The 19520-nt window shown below is 41.2% G+C and overlaps 2 protein-coding genes and 11 non-coding genes across 13 annotated transcripts; 12 read left to right on the top strand and 1 right to left on the bottom strand.

Moving 5' to 3' along the window:
- Positions 1–322: 322 nt before the first annotated feature.
- On the top strand, positions 323–394 carry TRNAQ-UUG (transfer RNA glutamine (anticodon UUG)). The gene has a single exon. It is a non-coding gene; the product is annotated as a tRNA-Gln (tRNA).
- Positions 395–462: 68 nt separating this feature from the next.
- TRNAQ-UUG (transfer RNA glutamine (anticodon UUG)) lies at positions 463–534 on the top strand. The gene has a single exon. It is a non-coding gene; the product is annotated as a tRNA-Gln (tRNA).
- A 329-nt stretch (positions 535–863) lies between these two features.
- Positions 864–14622, bottom strand: LOC109752813 (uncharacterized). The gene is made up of 3 exons (XM_020311736.4): positions 14306–14622; positions 12923–13200; positions 864–1431 (listed from the first exon to the last, which is right to left on the bottom strand). The coding sequence occupies exons 1-3, from the start codon at positions 14550–14552 to the stop codon at positions 1129–1131; spliced, it is 828 nt and encodes a 275-aa protein (XP_020167325.1). The 5' UTR covers positions 14553–14622; the 3' UTR covers positions 864–1128.
- On the top strand, positions 1755–1826 carry TRNAQ-UUG (transfer RNA glutamine (anticodon UUG)). Its single transcript has one exon. It is a non-coding gene; the product is annotated as a tRNA-Gln (tRNA).
- TRNAQ-UUG (transfer RNA glutamine (anticodon UUG)) lies at positions 3378–3449 on the top strand. The gene has a single exon. It is a non-coding gene; the product is annotated as a tRNA-Gln (tRNA).
- Positions 4647–4718, top strand: TRNAQ-UUG (transfer RNA glutamine (anticodon UUG)). The gene has a single exon. It is a non-coding gene; the product is annotated as a tRNA-Gln (tRNA).
- Positions 6142–6213, top strand: TRNAQ-UUG (transfer RNA glutamine (anticodon UUG)). Its single transcript has one exon. It is a non-coding gene; the product is annotated as a tRNA-Gln (tRNA).
- On the top strand, positions 7123–7194 carry TRNAQ-UUG (transfer RNA glutamine (anticodon UUG)). Its single transcript has one exon. It is a non-coding gene; the product is annotated as a tRNA-Gln (tRNA).
- On the top strand, positions 7966–8037 carry TRNAQ-UUG (transfer RNA glutamine (anticodon UUG)). Its single transcript has one exon. It is a non-coding gene; the product is annotated as a tRNA-Gln (tRNA).
- TRNAQ-UUG (transfer RNA glutamine (anticodon UUG)) lies at positions 9443–9514 on the top strand. Its single transcript has one exon. It is a non-coding gene; the product is annotated as a tRNA-Gln (tRNA).
- Positions 10468–10539, top strand: TRNAQ-UUG (transfer RNA glutamine (anticodon UUG)). Its single transcript has one exon. It is a non-coding gene; the product is annotated as a tRNA-Gln (tRNA).
- TRNAQ-UUG (transfer RNA glutamine (anticodon UUG)) lies at positions 11959–12030 on the top strand. The gene has a single exon. It is a non-coding gene; the product is annotated as a tRNA-Gln (tRNA).
- A 91-nt stretch (positions 14623–14713) lies between the features above and the next one.
- Positions 14714–18937, top strand: LOC109752824 (AUGMIN subunit 7). Its single transcript, XM_020311754.4, has 9 exons — positions 14714–14993; positions 15133–15218; positions 15302–15363; positions 15503–15594; positions 15829–15954; positions 16142–16232; positions 16404–16511; positions 16667–16765; positions 18486–18937. Exons 1-9 carry the CDS (start codon positions 14860–14862, stop codon positions 18672–18674), a joined length of 987 nt encoding a protein of 328 aa, XP_020167343.1. The 5' UTR covers positions 14714–14859; the 3' UTR covers positions 18675–18937.
- Positions 18938–19520: the final 583 nt, after the last annotated feature.

The raw sequence follows: 19520 nt of genomic DNA, 5'->3' as shown, positions 1-19520 counted from the left end.
GCCACAGCGGTGACATTCTCCCATTGTGGCATAACCTCAGCCACAGATTAGTGACAAAGACGATGCTGGCATTTCACCTCCGTCGTGGCAACATCGAAGGGGGCGGACAAATTGGGGGCCGCTTCGGTCCTAGGAGGATAGCCGGAGAGTGGTAGATTATGGCAATGGGGTCTTTTGCTAAAATGAAATGAAAATCCATTTCGCTGCCAAGTGGCAAACGAAAGCAAGTGAAAAAAAATAGAAAAGAAATTTAACCGGAATGTAAATGAAAATGTTATTATTAGAATATAATATAGTTACCACTGGAAAAAACTCAACAAATGGTTTCGTAGTGTAGTGGTTAGCACTCCAGACTTTGAATCTGGCGACCTGGGTTCGAATCCCGGCGAGACCTGTTCGTTTTTTTTGTCTAATAACATCTGTAATCAAATATAATTACCAGTGTCATCACACTCAACAAATGGTTTCGTAGTGTAGTGGTTAGCACTCCAGACTTTGAATCTGGCGACCTGGGTTCGAATCCCGGCGAGACCTACTTTTTTTTAATCTAACATCAGCCATTTAAATCGTAGTGTACTCAATATTTTTTTAGCTTAGATTAGTATTTTCAGTTTGCAATGTACTCAGATTAATTTTCTTTTTCAGACATTTGGTATCTACATGGTACAGTGTAATCACGCTTTTTCCCTGACATTTAGTATTTCCATGGTACAATGCACATACCTTCCATGCTATAAATACTCACAAGTGAAAGAGAGGTGTTGAAGAACACGTATCGAAAACCATAGACAAATAACATTCACAATGAAGGCTTGTCTTAGATTTGTCTATCTAGACAAAGGTACAGTAAATCTAACACAAGCTTTTTCGGACAGAGGTAATGCTTTAAAAAATCTGCACAAATGCTGGATCCAGGTTGGGTTGTCTATGTAATTCCACTAATGCTGGCAAAAGCCAGAGAATCTTTCCGCGAGGCATCTTAATACAAATTCATCATACATAAGATTACATATATAGGTTGTCACTACAGTCTAGAGGCTAACAACACTTAGAACATACCTCTGTCTTCTGATTTACATTGGTGTGACTATAACCTTACCAAAATTTACACTACACTGTCAAGAACATTCAGTCCTGATGCGTCTGCTGATTTCTCTCTCGCGCGAACGCTTTAAATAGATCAAGCCCTAAAGATACATTGAGCACATTCATTCCTGCCATACCAGAAAGAGCTAGTGGCAGCTCAATGCCTTTATCAAACTTGTGTGCGTCGGTGATCAGTTTGTATGTGATCAATATGTGGCAGATCACCCTTGCTGTCACAAAGGTAGTCCAGTTGAGTACCCATTCCAGTTTCACAAGTTTTCTGTTGAAATCCCGGAATCCAGCCATCCTCCTCAATTTCCGTACGTGCAAGAATATGGAGTGCATCTGCAGTCATAAAGTTCGTCAAACTGTCTGCCATTGCTGTCGTACCAATATTCTAACTTAAGATTAATCGCTGCAACCAAATGTACCCCTTCCCCACTGCCTGCTTACGGTGGAGCCTGAACTGAACTAGTTATTACGATAGATGGTTATGCCCTTGTTCTTAAATAGGGACATTAATTCCTCATTAATATTGTACTCATATTCAAGCAACGTGATGCAGACCTGTACAATTGGCAATCGGAAGGAAATTTAACAGGAACCATCAAGGAAGGAAAATAGACAAATGACATAAATATAACCATCAGTGGATCACACTCAGCAATGGTTTCGTAGTGTAGTGGTTAGCACTCCAGACTTTGAATCTGGCGACCTGGGTTCGAATCCCGGCGAGACCTAGTTTTTTATTTGACATATTTGTATTTCCATGGTACAATCTACTCACTTCTTTTTTGGGCTGACCATTTAGTATTGGATAAAATATCGACTCACAAATTTTTAACTGGCATTTAGTGTTTCCAGGGTACAATGTACTCTTATTTTTGCTGAGATTTAGTGTTTCCCTGGTACCCAAACCTTCCATGGTACAACTACTTACAGTCTAGAGGCTAATAACCTTCCATGGTACACAACTCACAGTCTAGAGGCTAATAATCTTCCATGGTACAACAACTCACAGTCTAGAGGCTAATAACCCTCCATGCTACAACTACTCTCAGTCTAGAGGCTAATAACCTTCCATGGTAAACTTGAACATACTACCGCTGTCCTCTGGTTTACCTTGGTCTGACTATAACAAAATTTACAGTACACTATCAAGAAAGGCACATTCAGTACCTAGAGATACTAACTTCAGATTAGTTGCTGCAACCAAATATGCCCCTTCCACACTGCTTACAGTGGAGACTCAACTGAACTAGTTAATTCGATAGAATGTACCCTTGTTTCTAAAATGGGATATCAATGTCTCATTAATATTCCATTCTGGCAATGTGATGCAGACATGTTAAAGAACTCAAAATCTTTTATTCTAGCAATGTGCGTGAACATGAAGAAGGAACTGCAATAGCCACTAGCGAGTGGTTGGAAGCCCAGCTGGGCAATCAAAACAATTAACCTTCAAGGTCATACTGAATGGACCGACCATATTACTTGTTCCAAATTGTAAGGATAAAGTGAATTGTTTTATCTACGTTCTCTTTGTATCATCATTCCAGCAACAGGTTTACTGCAGTAAAGTTTGGCTACAACTTAGTCGCTAAGACGGTATTACCTCTGTCGTGACATTGTCAAAGGGGGCAGACAAGTTGAGCGCAGTTTCGGTCCTAGACTGTGAGCGGTAAGATGATATACCTGCGGCAGGCGATGGACGCGAACGAAGACGTGCAGGGAGGAGGGGGGGGATGGTTACAACTGACCCACAGAAGTGAGATATCAGAGACCGGCCACGGCGAGGGTGGACCTGATAAGTTACAATGTTTTGGTCATGTGCTTATTTTTTAAGGTGAAATAGAACAAGTGCTGGAAAATCCACTACTGGCTAACCATGTTGAAATTAGATACATTTTGTTATCCAATGGTTGACCCAATGCATCTGCTCTCAAATATTGTGTGTTGTTAAGTGCACAATGTATATTCTTGAAGCTTAATAAAGAGAGGGAAAACACCAAAAAAACACTCAAAACACTTGGTAAACCCGAATAGCAGCTCAATGAGACAATTATTGTACCACGCGATAGAGCCTTTGGCTAAATGAATTGAAAAACTAAAATAAAATAAGACATCCATTGGATATTCCTTGCTCACTTTAGCTGCCAAGTGGCAAACGAAAACAAGTCCAAGAAAACAGATGGAAATTTAACAGGAACAATCGAGTAAAGGATAATATTTTTTGTCTGTAAGCCAGATGACAGAAATATAATAATCATCAGTGGATCAACTCAACAAATGGTTTCGTAGTGTAGTGGTTAGCACTCCAGACTTTGAATCTGGCGACCTGGGTTCAAATCCGGGCGAGACCTACTTTTTTAGCTAACAATATAGTATTTCCATGGTACAGTGTACTCACATATTTTTAGCTGGATGAAATATCGACTCACAAATTTTTAGTTGACATCTAGTGTTTCCAGGGTACAATGTACTCCTATTTCTGCTGACATTCAGTGTTTCCCAGTGTACCCAGACCTTCCATGGTACAAATACTAAGTCTAGAGGCTAATACCACTTGAACATAACTCTAGTAATTTACATTGGTGTCACTATAACCTTACCAAAATTTACAGTACACTATCAAAAAAGGCACATTCAGTACCTATACATACCAGCTTCAAATTAGTCGCTGCAACCAAATGTATCCCTTCCCCACTGCTTACGTTGAAGACTGAACTACATATTTCGATAGATGGTTATACCCTTGTTCTTAGAATTGGACATTGTCTCATTAATATTTTATTCTAGCAATGTGATGCAGACCCATACCAGAAAAAAAAATTGTGTTCTAGCAATGTGAGTCAACATGAAGAACGAACGCAATGGCCACTAGCGAGCGGTTGAAAGCCCAGCTGGGTAATCAAAACAATTAACCTTGAAGTTCATACTGAATGGACCGACTGTAATACTTGTTCCAAAATTGTAGGGATAAAGAGAATTGTCTTATCTACGTTCTCTTCCTATGGAGGCACGGTTACAACTACTGATCAAAAGAAGTGAGACAATATAGACGTGTAAGAAGGGCAAGCCTGCCACAAGCCCACAACGAGGGTGGTGCTAATAAGTAAGAATGTCTTGGTCATGTGCTCATTTTTTAAGATGCCATAGAACAAGTGGTTGAAATCAACTACTAGCTAAGCATGTTGAAGGTAGATACAAAAAATTATCCAATGGTTGTCCCAATGCATCTCCTCTCATATGATGTGTGTTGTTAAGTGCATAAATATACTTGAAGCTTAATGAAGAAGAGAAAACCACAAAACAAACACTCAAAACACGTAGTAAATCGTAATAGCAGCCCAATGAGACAAAATGATCGTACCCACTCAACTCAAAAGAAAAGGTATTCGTCAGATATTCCTTGCTCCATTTAGCTGCCAAGTGGCAAACGGAAGCAAGTCCAAAACAAATGTAAGGAAATTTAGAAGGAACAATGGAATAAAGGGAAATATTTTGTCTGTTAGCCAAATGACAGAAATATAACCATTAGTGGATCACACTCAACAAATGGTTTCGTAGTGTAGTGGTTAGCACTCCAGACTTTGAATCTGGCGACCTGGGTTCAAATCCCGGCGAGACCTACTTTTTTAGCTGATATTTTAGTATTTCCATGGTGCAATGTGCTCACTTTTTTTTAAGATGACATTTAGTCAGGAAAAATATCGACTCCCAATTTTGTAGATGACATTTAGTGTTTCCAGGGTAAAATGTACTCCTATTTTTGCTGACATTTAGTATTTCCCTGGTACAATGTACCCAGACCTTCCATCACAGTCTAGAGGCTAATAAGACTTGAAACTTATTACCACTGTCTTCTGCTTCACAGTACATTGCTGTGCCTATAACCCCAAAATTTACAGTATACTATCTAGAAAGGCACATTTAGTACATATAGTTACTAACTTAGCCAAATGTACCCATTCCCCACCACTTAAGGTGGAGACTGAACAAAACTACTTATTTCAATAGATGCTTATACCCTTGTTCTTAAAATGTGACATCAACGTCTCGTTAATATTCTATTCTAGCAAAGTGATGCAGACACATTAAAGAACTCAAAACCTTGTAACCGAGCAATGTGCGTGAACATGAAGAAGGAACTGCAATGACCACTAGCGAGCGGTTGAAAGCCCAGCTGGGCAATCAAACCAATTAACCTTCGAGGTCATACTGAATGGACCAATCACATTACTTGTTCCAAACTGTAAGGATAAAGTTAAATGTTCTCTCTACGTTCTATTCATATCATCATTCTGGCAACAGGTTTACTGTAATAAAGTTTGGGCTACAGCTTAGTTGCTAAGACGCATTAACTCCTTCGGGAGATTGTCAAAGGGGTGGACAAGTTGAGCGCAGATTCGGTCCTAGGATTATTAGAGAGCGGTAAGATGGTATGATAGCGGCCCGCGATACCTCGACGGAAGAGAAGAGATGCGCGTGGGGTGGGGTGGGTGTGGGGGGTATGGTTACAACTACTGATCCACAGAACTGAGATATCAGAGACCTGCAAGAAGGGCGACTCGACCACCAGGAGGTTGGCGTTAATAATAACAATGTTTTTGCCATGTGTTTATTTTTAAGGTACATAAACAAGTTGTGGGAAATCCACTACTGGCTAATCATGTTGAAGCTAGATAAATTTTGTTATCCAATGGTTGTCGCAATGCATTTCCTCTCATATGATGTATGCTGGAAGTGCATAATATATACTTTTGAAGCTTAATGAAGAAGAGAAAAAACACCAAACAAACACTCAAACACCTAGTAATTCTTGATAGCGGCTCAACAAGACAAAATTATCATACCCACGCAATGGAGCCTTTGGGTAAAATGAATGGAGAAGAAGTATTCTTTGGACATTCATCACTCCATTTAGCTGCCAAGTGGCAAACGGAAGCAAGTCCACAAAAATGAAAGGCAATTTAACAGGGACAATCAAGTAAGGAAAGTAGTTTGTCGCCAAATGATAGAAATATAACCAGCAGAGGATGTCACTCAACAAATGGTTTCGTAGTGTAGTGGTTAGCACTCCAGACTTTGAATCTGGCGACCTGGGTTCGAATCCCGGCGAGACCTACTTTTTTATTTGACATTATAGTAATTCTATAGTACAATGAGCTCACAATTTTATTTTATTTTGATGACATATAGTAGTCCTGAAAAATATCGAATCACAATTTTTTAGATGACATTTAGTGCTTCCAGGGTAGAATGTACCCCTTTTTGCTGATATTTAGTATTTCCTAGTACATTGTACCCAGACCTTCCACGATACAAATACTCTGTGTAGAAGCTAATAACACTTGAGCATACCTCTGTCTTCTGATTTACATTAGTGTGACTAAAACCTTGCCAAGATTTACAGTACACTATCAAGAAAGGGACATTCAGTACCTATAGTTACTAACTTGAGATTAGTCGCTGCAACCAAAGCCCAAAGATGCCCATTACCCACTGCTTACGGCTGCGGAGACTGAACTGACTTATTTCCATAGATGTGCCTTGTTTTCAAAATGGGACATCAATGTCTCACCAATAATCTATTCTTGCAATGTGATGCAGTACAAGAACTCAAAATATCGTATTCTAGCAATGGGAGTGAACATGAAGAAGAAACTGCAATAGCCACTAGCAAGTGGTTGAAAGCGCAGCTGGCCAATCAAAACAATTATCCTTCAAGGTCATACAGAATGGAGCGACCATATTACTTGTTCCAAATTAACGCACCTCAAACACCTAGTAAATCCTAATAGCAGCTCACTGAGACAAAATTATGGTAACCACACAGTGAAGCCTTTGGCTCAGATGAATTAAGAAAAAGGGTATTTGTCGGATATTCCTAGCTCTATTAGGCTCCAAAGTTGCAAATGGAAGCAAGTCCGAAAAAAGGGAAGGAAATTTAACACAAACCATCGAGTAAAGAAAAATATTGTCTGTAAGGCAAATGACAGAAATATAACCATCAGTGGATCACACCCAACAAATGGTTTCGTAGTGTAGTGGTTAGCACTCCAGACTTTGAATCTGGCGACCTGGGTTCAAATCCCGGCGAGACCTAATTTTTTGGCTGGCATTTTAGTATTTCCATGCTACAATGAACTCACCTTTTTTATGACATTTTAGTATTCGGGAAAAATATTGACTCACAATCTTTTAGCTGACATTTAGTGTTTCCAGGGTAGAATGTACTCCAATTTCTGCTGACATTCAGTATTTCCCTGGTACAATGTACCCAGACCTACCATGGTACTAATACTCACAGTCTAGAGGCTAAACACTTGAAACATACCTCTGTCTTCTGATTAACACTGGTGTGACTATAACCTTACCAAAATTTACGGCCAGAATCAAGAAAGGCACATTCAGTACCTATAGTTACTGACTTCAGATTAGTCACTGCAACCAAAGGCACCCCTTCCCCGCTGCTTACGGTAGAGACTGAACAAGAACTCAAAATATTGTATTCTAGCAATGTGAGTGAACTTGAAAAGGTACTGCAACGGCCACTGGCTAGTGGTAGAAAGCAAGCTGGCCAATCAAAACAATTATCCTTCAAGATCATACTGAATGGAGCGACCAAATTACCTGTTCCAAATTATCGTACCTAATACACCTATTAAATCCTAATACAGGTCAATGGGAAAAAAATATTCTACCCACGCAATGGAGCACATGGCTAAAATGATTTCGAAAAATAAAATAAAACAACATAATCATTGGATATTCTTTGCTCCATTTAGCTGCAAGGTGGCAAAAGCAAGCAAGTCCGAAAGAACAGAAGAAAGTTTAACAGGAACTATAAGCATCACTGGGTCACACTCAGCAAATGGTTTCGTAGTGTAGTGGTTAGCACTCCAGACTTTGAATCTGGCGACCTGGGTTCGAATCCCGGCGAGACCTACTTTTTTGGATGGCATTTCTCAACTTTTTTAATGACATTTTAGTATCCGGGAAAAATATCAACTCGCAATCGTTTAGCTGACATTTAGCATTTCCAGGTTAGAATGCACTCCTATTTTTGCTGACATTGAGTATTTCCCTAGTACAATGTACCAAGACCTTCCATGGTACAGATACTTACAGTCTAGGGGCTAAGAACACTTGGAATATACCTCGGTCTTGTGATTTAGATTGGTGTGACTATAACCTCACAAAAATTTACAGTACACCATCAAAAAAGGCACATTCAGTACCTATAGTTACTAACTTCAGCTTAGTATCTGCAACCAAACTTACCCCCTCCCCAGTGCTTACGGTGGAGACTGAACTGAACTACCCATTTCCATAGATGCGTCTACCTTAGTCTTAGAAGGGGACATCAATGCCTCATTGATATTCTATTCTAGCAATGTGATGCAGACCCATACAAGAACTCAATATATTATATTCTAGTAATGTGAGTGAACATGAAGGAACTGCAATGGCCACTAGCGAGTGGTTGGAAGCACAACTGGCAATCAAAACAATTATCCTTCAAGGTCATACTGAATAGAGCGACTATATTACTTGTTCCAAGTTACCGTACCTCAAACACCTAGTAAATCCTAATGGCAGCTCAATGAGACAAAATTATGGTACCCACGGAATGAAGCCCTTGGCTAAAATGAATTTTAAAAAGAAGTTATTTGTCGGATATTCATATTCCTAGCTCCATTAAGCTCCAAAGTTGCAAATGGAAGCAAGTATGGAAAATAGGAAGGAAATTTAACACAAGGAGTAAAGGAAAATATTGTCTGTAAGGCAAATGGCAGAAATATAACCATCAGTGAGTCACACCCAATAAATGGTTTCATAGTGTAGTGCTAAGCACTCCAGACTTTGAATCTGACGACCTAGGTCCTAATTTTTTGGCTGGCATTTTAGGATTTCCATGCTACAATAAACTCACATTTTTTATGACATTTTACTATTCGGGGAAAATATCGACTCACAATCTTTTAGCTGACATTCAGTGTTTCCAGGGTAGAATGTACTCCTATTTTTGTCGACATTCAGTATTTGCCTGGTACAATGTATAGAGACCTACCATGGTATACTAATACTCACAATCTAGAGGCTAATAACACTAGAAACATACCTCTGTCTTCTGATTTACATTGGTGTGACTATAACCTTACCAAAATAAAATAAAATAAAATAAGGTACCATTGGATATTCCTTGCTCCATTCAGCTGCAAGGTGGCAACCGCAAGCAAGTCCAAAAGAACAGAAGGAAATTTAACAGGAACCATCGAGTAAAGGAACATATTTTGTCTGTAAGCCAAATGACAGAAATATAACCATTAGTGGGTCACACTCAACAAATGGTTTCGTAGTGTAGTGGTTAGCACTCCAGACTTTGAATCTGGCGACCTGGGTTCGAATCCCGGCGAGACCTACTTTTTTAGCTTGCAATATAGTATTTGCATAGAATGTGCTCACAATTTTTTATGACATATTAGTGTTCAGGAAAAATATAGACTCCCAATCTTTTAGCTGACATTTAGTGTTTCCGGGGTAGAATGTGCCTCCTATTTTCGCTAACATTTAGTATTTCCCTAGTACAATGTACCCAGACCTTCCATGGTACAGATACTCATAGTCTAGAGGCTAAGAAATTACAGTTCTTAAAGTACATCATCAAAAAGTTAGTAACTATATGTACTTGAAACATACCTCGTTTTTCTGATTTACATTCGTGTGACTGTAACCTCGCCAAAAAATTACAGTACATCATCAAAAAAGGCACATTTAGTACCTATAGTTACTAACTTTAGATTAGTAGCTGCAACAAATGTATGAACTACCTATTTCCATAGATGTGTATACCCTTGTTCTTAAAAAGGGACATCAACGCCTCATTTACCCGCAAAAGAAACTCATTAATATTCTATTCTAGCAATGTGATGCAGACCCGTACAATAACTAAAAATCTTGTATTCTAGCAATGTGAGTGAAAATGAAGATGCAACTGCAATGGCCGCTACCGAGTGGTTGACAGCACAGCTGGCCCATCAAAACAATTATCCTTCAAGGTCATAATGAATGGACCGACCACATTACTTTTTCCAAATTATCGTACATCAAACACCTACAAAACCCTTATAGCAACCCAAAGAGACAAAAGATCGTACTCACACAATGCAGCCCTTGGCTAAAATGAATTGAAAAATAAAATAAAATAAGGCATTCATCAGATATGCGTTGCTCCATTTTGCTGCCAAGTGGCAACCGGAAGCAAGTCCAAAAAGACAGAGGTAATTTAACATGAAGCATCGCCTAAAGAGACAATATTTTGTCTGTAAGCCAAATGACACAAATATAAAAATTGGTGGATCACACTCAACAAATGGTTTCGTAGTGTAGTGGTTAGCACTCCAGACTTTGAATCTGGCGACCTGGGTTCAAATCCCGGCGAGACCTACTTTTTTAGCTGGCAATTTAGTTTTCCATGGTACAATATACTCACATTTTTTGTGGCATTTAGTATTTGAGAAAAATATTGACTCGCAATTTTTTAGCTGACATTTAGTGTTTCCAGGGTAGAATGTACTCATATTTTTGCTGATATTTAATATTTCCCTGGTACAATGTACCCAGACCATCCATGGTACAGATACTCAGACTAGAGGCTAATAACACTTGAAACATATATCTGCCTTCTGATTTACATTGGTGTGACTATAACCTCGCCAAAATTTACAGTACACTATCAAGAAAGGGGCATTACCTATACTTGTTAACTTCAGTCTTCAGATTAGACGCTGCAACCAAATGTACCACTTCCAGACTGCTTACGGTCGAGACTGAACTGAACTACTTGTTTCAATAGATGCTTATACCCTTGTTCTTAAAATGGGACATCAATGACTCATTAATATTCTGTTCTAGCAATGTGATGCAGAAACGTACAAAAACTCAAAATCTTGTATTCTAGCAATGTGCGTGGAGATGACGAAGAAACTGCAATGGCCAATAACGAGTGGTCGAAAGCCAAGATGGACAATCAAAACAATTAGCCTTCAAGGACTCAAGGTCATATTGAATACTGACCACATTACTTGTAATGTAAGGATAAAGGGGAATGCCTTCTCTATGTTCTCTATGCATCATCGTTCCGCAAACAGGTTTACTGCAACAAAGTTTGGGCTACAACTCTGTTGCGAAATTGTCGAAAGGGGCGAACAAGTTGAATGCAGATTTAATCCTAGGATAGTCAGAGAGTGGTAAGATGAGACGATGGGGATTAGGTGATGAGCTCGAAGGAAGAGGTGGGGTACAACTACAGACCATAGAAGTGAGATATCGCCATATCGGAGACATGTAAGAAGGGAGACCTGACCACGACAAGGATGATGCTAATAGTAACAATGCTTTTGCAATGTGCTTTTTTTTAAGGTGCTATAGAACAAGTTGTGGAAAATCCACCACTGGCTAATCATGTTGAAGCTTTATACATTTTGTTATCCAATTTTTGTCCCAATGCATCTCCTCTCATATGTTGTGTGTTCTTAAGTGCATAATATATCCTTGAAGCGTAACGAAGAACAAGAGAAAGAACACCAAACAAACACTAAACACCTAGTAAATCCTAATAGCAGCTCAATGAGACAAAATTATCATACCCATGCAATTGAGCCTTTGGCTAAAATGAATTGAAAAAATAAAATAACATAAGTTACTTGTCGGATATTACTTGCTACATGTAGCTGCCAAGTGGCAAATGGAAGTAAATCCAAAAAAGGGAAAGAAATTTCACAGGAACCATCAAGTAAAGGAAAATATTTTGGCTGTGAGCCAAATGGCAGAAATATAACCATCAGTGTACCACACTCAACAAATGGTTTCGTAGTGTAGTGGTTAGCACTCCAGACTTTGAATCTGGCGACCTGGGTTCGAATTCCGGCGAGACCTACTTTTTTAGCTGACATTTTAGTATTCCCATGGTACAATGTACTCGCATTTTTTCCGGGTTTTAGTATTCAGGAAATATATCTACTCGCGATTTTTCTGCTGAAATTAGTGTTTCTAGGGCTACTCCTATTTTTGCTGATTAGTATTTCCTTGGTAAAATATATGCAGACCATACAAATACTCACAAGTGAAAGAAAAGTGTAACTCCAAATGTACACCTACCCACTGATTACGGTGGAGACTGGACTGAACTAATTATTTCGATACCGTGTTCTTAAAACAAGACATGATTGCCTATTCAATTCTAGCAATGTGATGCGCCGACCCGTGCAAGAACTCAAAATATTGTATTCTAGCAATGTTAGTGAACACGAAGAAGGAACTGCAATGGCCACTATCAAGTGGTTTAAATCCCAGCTGGGCAACCAAAACAGTTAACCTTCAAGGTCATACTGAATGGACCTACCATGTCATTTGTTCCAAATTGTACTGATAAAGTGAAAGGTCTTCTCTACGTTCTCTTTGTATTATCATTGACAAAAGGTTTACTGCAATAAAGTTTGGGCTTCAACTTATTAATGTGGTCATCTACCGAGTATGGTCATGCTTGTGACAGCAGCTCGCAATCCTGAGTTGGAAAGGCAATGCTAGTGTACTGATTTACATCACAGGCCACGAAGATGGTCTGTTGGTCACAATTTAGGTGCAATGCAATTTATAAGTGCAAAGGAAAGGATTCTCTTAAGGAGTACACACTTATTCCTCAACAACTAGGTAAATAGTAACCCCATGGCAAATGATAAGACAAAAAACTATTTGAAGTGACCAAGTAAACCAAATTTGTCAACAAAATTAAATGCCAGAAAATATGAGAAAAGATATGTGTATGTACCTCGCATAGAAGAGTGAGAATTAGGTAGTTGATTGTCACATTCCGATACAGAGCTAGCGTAAAGCAAATAAGCAGAATAAGGTGATGCATCAGAATCCCAGGAATCCATCCACTGTACAGCCGGTAGCGGAGCATGTCCAATTGGTCATAAGCAAAGTAGCCACATGAAAAGCACAGAGCAGAATATGCTCCAATCCAACTGCTACCAACTAATTCTTCATGCTGAAACATGTTCTCAAGGCCCTTGGTACGCCATTGGCACAATAGAACAAAGATAACTGCAAATCGAGATAGGAGTGAGATAGAGGCGATCAACGAGCCTAAGAACTCAATAACATATGGCAGCATCGATGGAACAAACTAAAGAGATAAATATTTACCAAAAAAAAGACATAGTAAGCTTTGAAGAATATACATTACACCTACGAGCCATCCATTTAAAAGAAGGATCAACAGTTCTACATACTGCAGAAGGAATGCTTAGGCACACCTACGAGCTATCTTGAGAGAAACAACAGCACCACTAAATCCAATGGCACATATCCGACCATCTAGGACATAAAATTCCATTTCTATCATTTTTTTGCTTAGGCACTGTCAATTATGTGAGACGGATTTACTGGCAATAAGTACGTACAAAGAAGTGCTACACGAAAAGTAATGTTTGAGAAAGGTAGTGTTCTAAAAATCAGCCGCCTAGTTCACCTAGAGGGCCCCCAGGCACTAGGTGACACCCTTCCTGCTAGCCAATTTATCCCTCCTAGGCCCACCAAATTGGCGTTTAGGCACTAAGTGCTGATTTTCCACCCAACTAGCAGACAAAATGGAGATATTTGGTGCCTAACTAGTGAACTCTTCTAAACACACTTTATGCCATCACCATTCTTTTTAAGGGTTGTCAATTTTGCATGGAAAACATGAAAGTATTTGCACGCAAGGCCATTGCATGGTTGCCACATTTACTTGGAAACTGAAACCACACAACCTCTAGAAGCTGAACATGCTATAAACAGCAAGGTAGCAAGCAATATGGGCTTTTAGAAATCCTGCACAATTTCAGCCAATCAAAGCTCAAATGGAGACAGTTTTCAACAGCACAAGTAAGCAGTATCACAGTGATCAACGATACTAACACTAACAGTACATAACTCATAGCCCTTTTGTCCAGGACTGACCAAATTGCATCAAGCATCAACAGGTTCACCGGCTGGTTAATCTGCCGCGCCCTCTCTATCCCCACCAAATTCGCGTAACGCTGGAAGTCAACTAGGCACACGCTTTCTTCTACAAGGCGATTAACCCAAAGCACGTGTACGGGAAAAGCGACGGGACGAAATGCGAGGGTTCGGGGGAGGGGGGGGGGGGGGGGGGGGGGGGGCAGACCTGAGGCGGAGGTGAGGGAGGAGTGGAGCAGCGAGACTGCGGTGTTGACGAAGAGCGGGTCGCGGGAGACCGCGGCGCGGACGGCCGTGTTGGCGGCCTGGAAGAAGGCGAAGCCGGCGGCCACGGCGGCCAGCTCGCGGCGTCCCCGCGCGCCGATCTCGAACCCCACCGACACGGCCCACAGCACCAGCGTCGCCGCGAAGAAGGCGCTCGTGTCGCCCGCGCCGGCGCGGCGGGGCGGCGGCATCGGGGCTCGTGCCGTCTCCGCGTGGCGAGCCGAGAGCCGCACCCGTCCACACGCTACCCTCTTCGTCGGCCGCTTGGACCGCTCGGTGGTTGCTTTACGGGCCTGGAACCCGACATGCGGGCCCCACCACGAGGAGAGAACCGATCCTTCGAAATTTGAAACGAAAATAATTCGATCTAGGTAGAAAGAGGAAAAGAAATGCCCCGAGCGTAACGTCATCTTGCTCGGCTCGATCCCCCCCAAACCCAACCACCACCAGCCTCCGAAGCCGGCCGGCCGCCGCGAGCGGGGGGCTGATTCCCTCCCCATGGCGTCGAAGCAGATGGAGGAGATCCAGCGGAAGCTGGCGCTGCTGGCCTACCCGCGCGCCAGCGCGCCCGCGCAGTCGCTCCTCTTCGCCGGCGTCGAGCGCTACCGCCTCCTCGAGTGGCTCTTCTTCCGGTACGCCCGCCACCGCCCGCCCCCGCATTTCCGCCCCGCCCGTCCTCGGCCGTGTGTTCCGGGACGGGTTCTGGGGCTCGTAGGGTTTCCGAATTGAGGGTTTCGTTTGCTGACCTGCTGCTGCTGCTGTGGTCCGGAGGCTGCTGGGCGACAGATCACCGTTCACGCAGCAGAACTGGCAGGGGGACAGCCTCGACCGCGACGAGGAGAACAGCAGGATCCAACGTAAGGTTTCTGCTCCACCCGTTTCGCCGAAGCGAATTGGGAGTGCTTGCTCGTGCCTTGTGCTGATGGTTGGGGTTATGCAGACTTGGCGGAGATCGCGAATTTCCTGGGTATCACGCCTTCGGTCGACACTGAGGCGATTCAGGTGAGAGGAATGCAGCTCTTTGTGCTACGAGGCTTACATTTGTTGAGTATTAGATTTTGTTACACACAGATGGCAGATCTCTGGTGTGTGAGAATCGCAAACTCAGATTCAACGTGTGTCATCTTTTGTGGGATTGCAGGGCAGAGGCAGCTACGACGAGCGGGTGGAGCTCCTCCGTCTAATTGTTGACTTGGTTGAAGCTAGCTGCTATGCCGACAATCCAGAGTGGAGGTTGGTTTGCACTTTACTGTCTGTGGTATACTTTTGCTATGCTGATTATACAAAGGCATTAGTCAGATTCTGATGACGGTAGCTATTTTCAATTAAACATTTTCTAGCACTGTAAGCGGAAAGGAATATTTGATGCAAAATGTACTGTGTTGTACAGAAAATATTAGATGATGCTTTAACCTCAGTATTAGGGCACCTAAAACATAAATTTTCTGACAAATTGCTCCCTGGCAGTGTTGATGAGCAGTTGGCAAAGGACGTACAACTTGTAGATTCCATTGCAGAGAAACAGGCACAAATATTTTCAGAGGAGTGCAAGCTTTTTCCTGCAGATGTCCAAATACAATCAATTTACCCCCTGTAAGTACGCCCAATATGATGCTCTTATCATTTGTGTTATTTAGAGGGCTCGGATTTCTAGCACCCTTATAACCCCTTAAATGGTACTTATTAATCTATCTTGCCGTCTTGTGACCCCCAGTTGACTAGCAATTTAAAGAACCAGTGAACCACCACTATTTCACTGAGTTAAATTATCATTTTGCAGGCCTGATATAGCAGAACTAGAGTTGAAGCTCTCTGAGTATACCAAAAAGATGTCAAATCTGCAACAGATGGTGCAGGAGCTAGCCTCAAAGGTATATAAACTCAGCACTGGATCCTACTTCTGTATTCGTATAGTTGTGATCGTATTTTTAAAATCAATTTATACACTCCTATCTGAAATTCCCATGCATATCATGTTTGTTAGTTTGTTGACGGTATCCTGTAGTATGCTATTTGCGCTAACAGTGGTCTCTGCTGCCCAGTATGACTATAATCCGAACGAAGACTATGCCGAGACAGAGTTGAAGTTGAGGGAACATTTGCAATCGTTTCTTGAAACAGTAAAATCCTTCAATATGATATACACTAAGGTGAATATCTTATGCATCGTTATGTAATTTTCTCCCTGTATCTCCTCTTTATATTCCAGACAAACAACCTTGACATGGATATCATTTGTACTTCTGATTATCATTTTTCATGTGTTTTGAGTTGTTAGATGATATAAGTTATTTGCCCGTTGTAGGAAATTCATCCTTGGACCCACATGATGGAGGTGCCACAGTTGCATGGGTTTGGTCCAGCTGCTAACCGCTTGTTAGAGGCTTATAACACACTTTTAAAGGTACTATCTGAATATTTTTTATTCGTTTACTGGTCACTTTGTTGCTCATTTGAATTTTTTGTCTATCTCTGACGGTCTGACCTATATGTCATGATCTGGTTATTTGAACTTTTGATGGGATGAAAATAGTATCTTTATCTCTACTCTTATAAAAAACTGAGTTGGTGATGATGGTGTGCCTGCCATCCTGCAATATGGACCGTCCGATCTATATCTGACAGATAGAAAGCAAACTATGACAATTTTGCAAAAAAATACCCGCACCCCTCTCCACATTTGCAGATAAGGACTTCCCTCGTTCATCTTCGTCTCCCACGAGATAAACAGCTCGTATAAATGCATCTTGATGTTCCATGCAACGCATGGGCCTCTTGCTAGTACTTACTCCTATAAAAAGCTGAGTTGGTGATGATGGTGTGCCTGCCATCCTTCATTTACAACCGTTCGATTTACATCCAACGCATCTGAGACAAACTATGTCAGTTTTACAAAAAGGCCCCCGCACTCCACTACTCGTTTGTAGATAACCCCCTGCCTCTCACCTCATCTAGCCATCTCATGACAAAATAAGAAGAATCTGGAGAGGTTGATGCTCTTGGTGTCTTCTGCCCCCAACGCCTCTCATGCCTTCGCTTGGGCCGCATTGCCGACCACCGCCACGACCCCCTCCTCCTCGCCATCTCCTCTGCCCCCTTCCAAGTCATCCTGAGTTACATTCATAGCTGTCTAGAAAAAATAAACAAAATCGATACTCAAAAAAATATTTTTTGAAGATCATTTTTTGCAAAGCACAATAAGTGTTATTTCTTCGTGAAGTTTTGGATGCAGGTTGAACACTTGAACGCTTTTGTTTGCAAAAGATATTTTTTTATCTATTTTCCTACATTTACTATTCACCCATATGCTTGTGAGCTCTAGAGAAGAATGAATATCCGAAGAAACCTATCAATATTTGTTAAACATGAGATGACACGGATCAATGCATTTCGGTGTTGCGTGCAACGCACGGGCATCTTACTAGTAGAAGTTCATTTGTCAGTAGGCACTCAGTATGTCAAATACTGTCATAGTTTTATGACATTTCTTTCAATTTCAATGACGTTTTATCATCATATGTTATTTATTGTCCTGCAACATGAACTTAATGCACAGGACAGATGTTTGTTTTTCCCTGTCAAAAAACTCAAAAATAGCCTCCGTATAAACCTTATTGGTGTTATTTTTGAAATGCTGATGGCCGGCAATATTATCTTATCTTGTGAACTCTAGTCAACGGGAATTAAACACCCTGCTGCAATTCTAAAGCAAATCTGGGTAGTTTCAGATATCTATAAGCCTGGAAGTTTCTGTTTAGTGAGTGGTCCTTGTATTCTGTTCTATGAAATGTATCTCCAAAATGGTAGTACTCCCTCCGTCCGAAAGAGCTTGTCCCAAGATTGTTCCTCAAATGGATGTATCTAGCAACTTGCTGCTAGATACATCCATTTGAGGGACAACCTTTTTCTGACGGAGGGAGTATAAGATAACATGGTATAGCTTTATGTAGAATTACGCTGTGTCATCTATTTAAAATAATACCACCTCTTCCTTCAAACTTTTACAGCTCTTGTAGTAATTCATGTCCTTTCAAGTAGTTAGCGTGCTCTGGCTAAGTGCTGATGGCGTCAACCATACTCATACAAAACATGCTTTGACTTGAGTGTTTATTTATGATGTGCAGTTCCTTGGAAATTTGAGGAGCCTGCGAGATTCATATACAGCAATGGCAGCTGGTTCACTTTCAAATTCAAGCGAGCCTTCATCCGTCACAAAAATCATTTCAGACTGTGAATCCGCGCTCACGTTCTTAAACAACAGCCTTGCCATCCTTTCAACTTCCGTGGCACGGGAGCAGGGTGAAACGCTATGATTTTATGGCCATCTTATACCAAGATTCAACTCTGGTACACGTGTAAGCTTGTAGTGATTCAGTTGTTTGCCTTTTGGTTTCAGTTGAGGCGCGGAGTAAAGCTTGTGTTCCAATTGTCGGTGTGGTCGTGTATTTGTGTGTGGTTGTTGATTCTTTTGCAGTTGTAACTTGTGACGTTCAATGAACAATTCTTATAAATTTGATAGCATAGCACTAGTTAAATGTGTTTCTACATTCATAGCGAAACTGATTGTGATGGATTATGTCTCTGCACCTCATTGGTGCATTCTTCGACTGCCTGGCATATTATCAAACCTGATCATTGATCATTGGTGCATTCTTCGACTGCCTGGCACCTCATTGGAAGCTTGGTTGGTTGCTATCTTGTTGCCAATGACACTAACCCACCAGCTAATCAATGTCCTTACTACGCAACACTGCCGCCGCCATCTAAGCTGCGTCACCATGACACCATACTCTAACCCTGACTACATGTCAAACACGCAAAATCAGGGTTCCCACCACCACCCCGCCATTGGAGCAACCAATGGAGGGCGGGGAACCAGGCCGGGGCCTTATCTCCTAGAGAGAGGAACTACACTACTGATCTACAGTACATGTACACGGAACATGGTGTCCAGTTTTGTCTTGGACTTTTTGATTTAGAGAGAGCTCACTAGATTACTTTTTGCCATTGCATTTAAGAGCATATGTGATTTTTATGTTTTTAACCATATGCATGGAAATTGTCACCATGGTAAAGGGGGACAAAACAAATTAGGTGTCTAAAAGGCTAAGGTGGAAAATGCTAGGGAGGAAAAAAATCGAGGCTAGAAATAATATGTG

Source organism: Aegilops tauschii, chromosome 3 (genome assembly GCF_002575655.3).
Source record: "Aegilops tauschii subsp. strangulata cultivar AL8/78 chromosome 3, Aet v6.0, whole genome shotgun sequence".
Lineage (NCBI taxonomy): Eukaryota > Viridiplantae > Streptophyta > Magnoliopsida > Poales > Poaceae > Aegilops > Aegilops tauschii.
The sequence above is the reverse complement of the archived record's forward strand: the minus strand, read 5'-3'. Positions and strand labels throughout refer to the sequence as shown.